We start from the raw sequence: 10,582 nt of genomic DNA on the forward strand, positions 1-10,582 counted from the left end.
GATACTTAGATGTAAACTTCTAGTTACAGTTGGAGTTGTGGGTTCTATGTGATAAGTATGTTGTCTGGACTTTGTCTTCTTTGGGCAATAAAAAGATTTATAGATAAAACCTATGTGAGAGAGGGTTGAGAACCTTGGGAAAAACTCTACCTTCATATAAAATGAGGTTCTGTTATTATCTGTTAGTATGTATATCATAGAGTTCTGTTTATAGTATTCTGATGAAGTAACTCCATAGTTTTATATTTTTATAATTTCTGCTTTTATAAAATTAAGATGTTCATAAATTAATTTTAAAATATATCTTTTTTTTTCTCTGCAGTCTGATTCGCCATCTTATTCTCCTCAGCCCCAGCCATTTCCACAGAACTCTTCCCAATCCACTGCCATTACCCAGCCTCCATCCCAGCCAGGATCCCAGCCCAAGCTTGGCCCACCTCAGCAGGGAACCCAGCACCCCCATCAGGTCCAGATGCCTATGTATAACTTTCCTCAGTCACCACCAGCTCAGTATTCTCCCATGCACAACATGGGATTGTTGCCAATGCATCCCCTCCAGATCCCTGCCCCGTCCTGGCCTATTCACGGCCCAGTGATCCATTCTGCACCAGGCAGTGCGCCCAGCAATATTGGCCTGAACGATCCCAGCATCATCTTTGCACAGCCTGCTGCCAGACCCGTGGCGATCCCTAGCTCCTCTCATGATGGACACTGGCCCCGTACTGTGGCTCCAAATTCCCTGGTGAACAATGGTACAGTGGGGAATTCGGGTAACCCTTTCTTCTCTTCTTTTGTATCTTTCTGTAGAAAGGTTGGATGAATTGTATTATTGGTTGAACCTGGGGAGATAAATTTGAGTAAAAAGATGGCAATCATTATTTGTGGAGTGGGGAGCATAAGGTAAGGTGAAGAGTATGGGCTATGGATTCAGACCACCTGGATTTGAATTGTGGCTCTGCCATTTATTATGTGGCATCAGGCATTTGCTTAATCTCTTTGTACATTGGTTTCATGTGTGAAATAAGTGTGTATTAATAGAACCTAACTCTCAGGAATGTTGTGAATATTAAATGAGATAATAAATATAAATGTTTGTTATTATTTTAAAATTTCATTACAGTCTCATTTGGTGTAGGTATTATTAGCACTTATTTTTACAGTTGAGGAAATTGTGAAGAGTTAAAAATAACTGTCATGCTGTCATAATCATAGTAGATCCAGGATTTAAACTTAATTTCTTTCTTTAAAACCTGTAATCTTTGCTTTGGACTCTTACTGTCTCCTTACTTACTAAGAAGCAGTTTTCTAAAAAGAAAAAGATTAGTAACCCTTTATAGCTTAAGAAAGAATAGTTTTTTTTACTGATATTTAAATAATGCATATTCTTTGTAGAGCATTTGAAAAGGAAAAAATAAACCATCTATAATCTTAATTCCTGGGTAGAATTGTTCAGAAGTATTTTGGTTTATTGCTAGCCAGTCATTTTTTTCATTTTTATGTATTTAAAAATAGTTGATAAATGCTGTTAAACTAGTTTTACATTATATTTATTTTTAAAACTTTTATCATGGAAAACTTGAACACGAAAGGAGAAAGTTAAGTATAACCCTCCCATTACCCGGGTTTAAGTTATCTATGTTTTCTATTTATTGTTTGTGATTCTTCTGTAACTTACTGTCTGTGATTCTTTTCCTTATTAACTACTTGGTTATCCTCATATATTGTTTGTAGAGGAAATGTAGAATAAAAGCTTGATTATTTACCTTTATAAATTTTCAGAATAATTTTAGTGATAGTTTTAAATCAATATATGTTTTCTTAAAGCACTGTAATGGAGGAATCTCTGACCTCTTTTGGAATAATACAGATAGTATATTTTGCTGAGCAGAAATTCCAGAATGTGGAACTCATTTAGATTTCAAGGATCAAAGGATATATGTCATACATGGCCATTCTAATGTGGCCTCTGCTTTTTTCATTCAACGAATGTTTATTATATGCATGCCATGATAAACACTGTGATAGTCACTGAGTTATATAACCATGAAGACAGACACATGCTTTGCCTTTTGATATATTGATTCAGTTTGAACAGTTTTAACTTCTTCCTCTCTCTACCACTAGTTGATCTCTGTTTTAGCCTTAATGAACTAATTAATTAACACCCTACAGACACACCATGCTCTTACCCCTGATTATTTACTTAAGTGGTTGGTTCCCTCTGCCTGGAATGTCCTCTGCAATAACTCTCCTGTTCACTCTCGCCTCCTTCTGCATTTCTCCAAAAGCTTAGCTAACTTACTTATCCTTCATTTTAAAATTTGGATCACTTTCTTTAGGAAGTCTCTAATTCTTATAGATCCTCTCCTCCAATTGTATTAGGTATTCTTTTCTCTCCTCCATGTTTCCTTAATATCCATATTATAAGACCTGTCTTACTGTGTTGAAATTGCCTGTTTACTTGTCTGCGTAATGCATTAGACTGAACTTTAAGAGATTGTAAATTGTTTCTTGTCTATCATTGTTTTCCTAGTGTCCAGTATAGTGACTGTTGTCAGATAGATGTTGTTTGTATACTTCTATTATATAATAAACTATTACTCAACAAAAAAATTTATTATTTGTTGGATGGGTGTACAACTTCTAGTTACTATTACTGCTAAAATTAACATTATGTTAAAAATGGAAAAACCAGATGGGGATACATTAAAATGATAATAGTGTTTGCGTTAGAATAGGGGGTTGTATGAGTGTGTCCCCCCATTTTTCAAATTGTCTTTAATGGTAATTGTTCAGACTATCTCGAATTACAAAAATATTTGGTTGTGAAAAACGACCAAGAGAGATTGAACTATATCCTAAAAATACTCTTTTATGTAAAAATGTTTCTCAGTTAGTAAGGATTTCAGTGATGTATACCCAGTCTTATTTTTTGTAAACTCTGAGCTCTGTAGCTTCAGCTCTCAGTTGTAACTTGGCTTTACGAACTTGCAGTGAACCAGCTGCTATGTTTACTAGCTACCTCCTAAGAAGACCAAGCTTGTAGGAGTGTGGCTAGTATGGGTTTTGGTTTTCTTCTTCCCTATCCTGTCCCTCCTAACTTCCTGCTAGGAAGTTTAGTAAATAAGGGCCAGTGTCTTTCAGATTATTTCCTGCCACATTTTGATCCTGAATGAGAAAAGCCTCCAGAAATGATCCAGAAGATTCAGGGGTTACTGCATTTTGAAAGACTTACTCTAAGATAGGTAGGGGTGGTTTGCCGTAGAATAGGACTCATGTTTGGTTTTTTTTTTGAGTTCCTGGTTATATGCCAGAATTTGTGCAGGCCACTTTATTTTTGTTATCTTATTTAATCCTCATAACAACCTGGGGTTCATAATTAAACTTTAGTAATTTTTGTAATTAGTATTTGAACTTAAAGTTGTTTGGCACCAAGGCCTGTTTTCAACCATTTCACCACAATGTCTCAGCTTCTAACAGAATCTTCCAGGCCAATATATAATTGATTCTAGGATAATTGCCAGTGTCTTTATGATAAAATGTAAGCTGCTTAATGACATACTAAGGTTCTTTGAAATATAAATTCTACCTACCTGTCCAGCCTTTCCTCTTACCACTGCTTTCCTTTGCATTTGTCTCTGTATTGCCAATTGTTTTGCAGCTTCCCAAACTTGTACTTTCCTGCTTCCTGGCTTTTGAACACACTATTCCTTCTGTCTGAAATTCCCTCCCTCTCCCATTTTGCCTAACTTGTTTCTTGTCTTTTAAAATTCAATTTAGTCAATCATTTTAGGAAAACTTTCTCTGTCTTTGAACAGTTGGATTAGTCCCCTCTTTAGACACCATCACCAATCTGTTACAGCGATTACCCATATTATTGTATATGTCTTCTTAAGTATTTCCTTTATGAATAATTTAGGAACAGTTACAGTGTTTATTCCTTAAAAGTTTTTTTGGTTAACATGTATACACTGTACATAATACATATATTGACATATGTACATTATTGATATATATATATACACACAAATTGATATGATTTACACTGTTAATATATAGTATTAATTGTGTAGATATGTCAACCAAAAAAACTTTTAAGAAATAAAACACTGTAATTGTTCTCAAATTATTCCTAAATAAGACATTTAGATAACTAATGAGAACCTACTGTATAGCACAGGGGACTCCACTCAGTGCTCTTTGGTGATCTAAATGGGAAGGAAATTTAAAAAAGGGTATATGTGTAGCATATAGCTGATTATAAAGCAACAGTACTTCAATAAAAATTTTTTTAAAAATTTGGGAGGAGGATATCCTCTGCATTTAGCATATTTCTTGGTCAGTGATGACCCATAAATCTTTGTGGAATGAAGGGATGTTTGAATGAACAAGGTGATGTTTTAACATATATCTCTCCTTTGTTCTTGAAATGCAGAGCCAGGATTTCCAGGACTGAATCCTCCAATTCCCTGGGAACATGCACCACGACCCCATTTCCCTCTTGTCCCAGCTTCGTGGCCTTATGGTTTGCATCAGAACTTCATGCATCAGGGAAATGCCAGATTCCAGCCCAACAAACCTTTCTATACTCAAGGTACCGTTGCTTACATATTTGTTACAAGGCTGAGTGGGTTTTGTTCTGGGACAATGGAGCCTTTGTAAAGGCCAGGATCTGGGAGTGAAACTTCAGGAATTCAGTAAATATTCATTGAGAGAGCATACTGTATGTCAGATTGTGCTAGATGCTTACTGCTCAAGCAGAATTAAATAATAACACCTACACTTAATACATATTTTATTAGGAAAGCTAGACATGTAAAACAGACAAGGATAGGAGCTTAGAGGAATCCATTAACTTTGCCCTAGCAGAGAGAACAGAATATGGACACCAGGGATCGAACTGCCTAAGATTTTGACATTTGAATTAAGTCTTGAAATATATGGAATTTTTTTCCCTAGAGATTGATTGTGTAGAGATTAGAGAAGAGTGTTCTTAGCTGAGGCAAAAATATACGCAAAATCACTGAGTTTTGCCTCAGTAAAAAGAATAGGAAAAAAGAAAAAATAATAGTAGATGAGGTAAATGGAAAAATGTGTAGGTAATGAGGCTAGAGAAGGTCAGCTGAGGTCATATTATAAAGGAGTTTGGATTTAGTTTAGTAAGCAATGGAATCTAGTAGAATTTTTGAGTTGAGTAGTGTAATTGTTTAGTAAAACTGAGATTTGAATGACATTTGAATTGATTATATTGTTGGTACTTATGTACCAGTAATGGCTTTGATCTAAGTAATGAATAGCACATTATCTAGTCTTATTTGCCTCCACAGTATCTCAATTCAAATAAGGAATGTCTAGGGGGAAAAAGTTAATTCTAAGTGGTTATCAGGTAAATAGGCACAAGCCTTTCAGTTTCCTGTCTGTGTTGTGTCCAACAGACAGATGTGCCACCCGTCGGTGTAGAGAGCGTTGTCCCCACCCACCAAGAGGAAACGTGTCGGAGTAATGCAAGTCCATTTTCTTTCAGCTGGTCTACAGATGCACAGCAACCAGCCAATCCTGCTGTCTCAAGGGTATCCGTACCTCAGTGTCAGTTACATTCAGCAGAAAAAGTGACATTTAATGGAAAATAAAACAAATCAGGTTCTGATTTAAAATTTTAACATTTAGATAGCTTATTTAAATTCTAAGACTGTTTTTAAAGACTGTATTATTTGTATATAAATATGAACTATAGTTTTTACTAGTATCACCAAATTGGGTGATACAAATTTCATCTATTTTATTACCCTATTTTTAAGGGAATTTTGTTTTGTTTAACCTTGATGAATTGTATAAAGAGAGAATTTAAAAATTACATTCTTTATTTTCTATTAGCTGTATTCATACTTTGGTTGCTTCAGACTTTATATATATTGTTCTTAAGAATTAGGAAAGACTTTCATGTGTTTTAAATTTGTCACTTCTATTCTTTACAGAACCTTGTAGTGCCAAAAACTTTTTAAAAGGTAAAAAAATAATAAAATAAAACCTCAAGATTGAAGATTTAGAATTTCTTTTACATTCTTGTATATTGAAAATATTCATACTTGAACAGAAATTTGCTTTTGTCTGTATTTGAAGTAATTCTATTTTAAGTTAATAAATCTTTTTGACAAGAGTCAAATTTGGTTAATTCATCTAGTTGTTTAGATGATAGGAATATAATGTTACAATTCAGAGATTTTTTTTAAAGCATTTATTTATTAGGCTGCACCCTGTCTTAGTTGTGGCATGTGAACTCTTAGTTACTACATGTGGGATCTAGTTCCCTGACCAAGGATTGAACCCAGACCCTCTGCATTGGGAGTACAGAGTCTTAGCCACTGGACTACCAGGGAAGCCCCAGAGATTTGTTTTTCTCCCAGTGAATAGACTATTCTGAATCACAGACTTAATTTTAGAAAAAGATCTAAGAATCTTTTCACTTTATTTTATTGGATCTTCACAACACCCATATGAGATTGATAGAAGCAGATACTATCTCATTTTATCATTGGAAAAACTGGAGGTGCAAAACAAAATGAATTCTAAAGTTAGGACAGTTACATGTTGGGAATCAATTTGAAACAGGTCTTTGAAGTAGAGTTTTTAAACCATTGAAACCGATACTGACAATTAGAATGGAGGGAAGGTAATTCTTATTTACTGAGGAACTAACATATGCCAGACTGTTTTGAGTCCTGTATTACTGGACTCAAAGTACGCTTTGGAAGGATGGTGTTTACCAATAATACCTCGTGATCAGTGATTATAGTTGGATTTCAAGCTTGTATTGGTGGTGGTGTATTTAACTGTTCCTGGTACTTTACGTTGAAGTGAGGTCATCTTATATGAACAACTGAGAGAGACTTGCCAGAGATTTCAGACTAAACGATGCTATAGATTTATTTGGAAATCTGCAGAATAAGTAAATACAATGTCTTTTAAGAACAGTGTATTATCTTTCTTCTGCTTCCTCACAGATATGTGTTCCTTAAATAGGAGAGCACGTGGGCTTTTGCCACAGTTCCAGTATGGAAGGGAGATGCTTGAAATCTATTGCAGGTGGTTGGAAGGCTTTCCTGCCGTATTTATAGCCTTGGAAAGGAATTTATTAAATGTTAAGCTGTTGGTTTTTCATATTAAAGCTTCAGCATGCCTTGGCGATCATTGTGAATTACTATGCTGTGCACCTGGAACTAACATAGTGTTGTTGGTCAGTTAAACTTAAAAAAAAAAGCTTCATTCACAATCTCATGGCATCCTCCTAAGTGGTGGAGTTTAGCTTATTGCTTTTGTTAATGATGAGATAGGTAACTGGCCCAATGTACACTTTTCTGTTAAAATATGACTTAAGAGAATTCAAGATTTTTCTTTAAAGTCAGTGTTCTAAGCATTTCATGTCCTTTCAGGTCTTAGAGAATAGAGTGCTGGTTTTTCTGTTCTACTTTTGTACATATTTTAAATATTCATTAAAAAGAAAATGATTTGAGAATTCCCTGGTGGTCCAGTGGTTAGGACTCTGCACGAGCACTGCCAAGGGCCTGGGTTCAATCCTTGGTCGGGGAACTAAAATGCCAAAAGCTGTGCAGCGCAACACTCCTCTTGCCCCCAAAATTAATCTGCAACAAGAGACTGCCCCAGTTCAGCCTTCCTTCTCTAAGGTAGGTAGTATACTATCTGGCAAAAGGTATTTATGGGGCAATAAACCCCAGTCACCTAAGTTTTACTTATATAACAGTGTTCCTATGTAGTAATTTTCAGCATTTCACTTGTCCTTCCTTCAGTAATTGCTAGTATTCAATTGTAGAACTGTTCCAAGTTGAAAAATAGAAAATTTGTTTGTAATTTATGTGGTAGTAGCTGAGTTTTACAATTTATAGACTTTTCATATAAACTATAAAATTTATTATGAATTCAAATCTCTTGTAGATCAATTGAAAAGTCTGAAATTCAGTCTTCTGCAGAGAATACATATACACGCTTAAGATCACATTGCTTTGAAATTTTTGTATAGTGTTCAATCACATGGAGTAATTAACATTTTCCTTTGCCATTAAAGATTATTTAAAAATATGAACATACTATATATTCATTCAGTCCCCTGCAGATAAGACATTTCTGCTGTTTCCAGCTCTTCTAATTTATAAAATATATATGTAAAATGATGATAGGATAGGCTACTCTTGTATTTGGTTATAGTCAGCTCTCAGTATCCAGAGAATTGGTTCCAGGATCTGTGGCAGATACCAAAATCCACAGGTGCTTAAATCCCATAGTTGGCCCTCCATATCCACATCTGCAGATTCAGCCAATTTTGGATCATGTAGAACTGTAATGTTTATTGGGAAAAAATCTGCATACAAGTGGACTCATGCAGTTCAAACTCACATTATTCAAAGATCAACTGTATTATGGTGAAATTTTTTTTTTCAAATTAACATTTTATTATAAATGAAATATCTCAATTTTTATGTCAGTTTTTTATAATACTTAATTCTTTATTTTGTTAACTATTCTGTTAGCATTGTTTTTTATTTATCTTGTATATTCAAGATTTATAATATAACCCATTTCAGTATTAAATGAGTGATTTAAATTTCACTATTAAATAATCATAAGAAATCAAAACAGATGCTAGGAAATTATATTCAATTGAACATTAAAAGCATAATAACCCAGAGAGAAACAGCATTTATTCACAAACTATAGATCTTGTGATAAAAGAAATGATAATTTACCTTTTAGGCAGAAACAAATCTTAAATGGCAATTATCACTGCACTTTAAGTCAGAATTTTTATTTTTTTAATATAAATTATTTTAATTGGAAGCTAATTACTTTACTATAAATGGGATTATTAGATAAAAAGGATAAACCTCTGGTGGCTCAGAGGTTAAAGCATCTGCCTGCAATGCGGGAGACCTGGGTTCGATCCCTGGGTTGGGAATATCCCCTGGAGAAGGAAATGCAACCCACTCCAGTATTCTTGCCCAGAGAATCTCATGGACGGAGGAGCCTGGTGGGCTAGTCCACGGGGTCACAAAGAGTCAGACATCACTTTCACTTTCAGGATAAACATTCAAAGGTTCCTGCTGTGCTATGCTAAGTTGCTTCATTGTGTCCAACTCTTTGCCACCACATGGACTGTTAGCCCTTAGGGCTCCCCTGTCCATAGGATTTTCCAGGCAAGAATACTGGAGTGGGTTGCCTTTTCCTGCTCCAGGGGATCTTCTGGATGGAAGGATCTAATCCATGTCTCTTACACTGACATTTCCTGGCGGGCAGGTTCTTTACCACTAGCGCCACCTGGGAAGCTACATACTACAAAATTGCTGTATTGTCAAAAAGTGGTTACTAATTTGCAATTCCAAGAAACAATATATAAAATGTGTTGATAAGCTTATAAAAAAGCCCTAAACGCCAAACACAGTTTTTCCTTGTAAAGGATAATGTTTATTACAAAAAGAGCATTAAATAACAGTATAAAAATCACTAAAAATTCCATAAGCCAGAAATATTAATATCCAGAGTTTCATTCTTTCAAACCATCTCTTTAATACACACATAACATATAGTTACACATACATAAGAAAAGTTTTACAAAAGTGGGTTCATATGCTGTATTTAGTACATATAGCAAATTAATTTTACATCAATTTAACTGAAGAAAAAAAATGTAAAATTTTCAACTTATAAAAAATTTTTTTCTACAAGAGAATCTAAAGACTCCTAAAATAAGGACAAGTATAGAAAACATTAAAGAGGCTGGAGTTTTTTTTTTTCCCAGTTTCATGTATGTTTTAGAGATCGTATGACTCCTGTCATAAAAAACTGAGTTCTCCTACTTCCTGCTTATTTCTGTACAGTGTTCAAATATTTCATTTGTCTTAACGATTTTCCATTATTTTTATGTAAAATTTCTAAAGCATTTACTACCATTTCTTTTACTGCTGCTTTTTTCCCCTAAGTCCTTAATTTGATTCATTTCTTTTTCAGTAACATCAGGCAGTTTTCCCCCCAAGTGGTTGTATGCTTATAAGCACTTGAAAACTTAAGAATGTCTATTCCCTTTATATTTTAAGGACAACCTTGGCTGGGTATAAAGTTCCCGGCACACTGTTTTCCTTAGACCTTTGGAGCCTTTTGCTTCACTGCCTTAATGGCAGTGCCTGGGGCCATCCTGATCCTTTCCCTCACTATACATGACTTGATTTCTCTGCTTGGGTGCCCATATTTTTTCTCTTTAAATCAAGGTGATTTTTCTTCTATTTGAATTTTTTAAGTTGATTTGCTCAATTCTCTTTATCAGAAATATCAGTTAATCATGGGCAAGATTTCTTTCCATGTCTTTTTATTATCTCTGCAGCTTTTTCCATTTTTTATTTCCTCCAATCTGTTTTCTCTGTGCCTTATCTATTTTGTATTTTCTAAGGCTTTCATTTTCAGTTTTCAAATCTTCATTTCTTCAAGCTCTGCCATGCTTACTTTCCACCTCTTATCTTTTAATCTCTTTGAACTTGTATTCTTGCGTTAAAAAAAAAACAGATCATTTTATCTTTTT

General features: G+C 34.5%; 1 protein-coding gene across 9 annotated transcripts in view; it reads left to right on the forward strand.

Annotated features, from left to right (window-relative positions):
• TUT4 (terminal uridylyl transferase 4) overlaps positions 1 to 8,335 on the forward strand; it is a 131,388-nt gene extending 123,053 nt beyond the window's left edge. For 4 of the 9 annotated variants that reach the window (XM_070368051.1, XM_070368050.1, XM_070368048.1 and 1 more), the window contains 3 exons: positions 323 to 770; positions 4,436 to 4,594; positions 5,525 to 8,334. In XM_070368051.1, the coding sequence (XP_070224152.1) occupies positions 323 to 770; positions 4,436 to 4,594; positions 5,525 to 5,613 (696 nt within the window). In that variant the 3' untranslated portion in view covers positions 5,614 to 8,334. Of the gene's footprint in view, positions 1 to 322; positions 771 to 4,435; positions 4,595 to 5,435 lie in introns of all 9 variants that reach the window. The other 5 variants (XM_070368055.1, XM_070368056.1, XM_070368054.1 and 2 more) reach the window with 4 other exon arrangements.
• Positions 8,336 to 10,582: the final 2,247 nt, after the last annotated feature.

This window comes from Bos mutus, chromosome 3 (genome assembly GCF_027580195.1).
Source record: "Bos mutus isolate GX-2022 chromosome 3, NWIPB_WYAK_1.1, whole genome shotgun sequence".
Lineage (NCBI taxonomy): Eukaryota > Metazoa > Chordata > Mammalia > Artiodactyla > Bovidae > Bos > Bos mutus.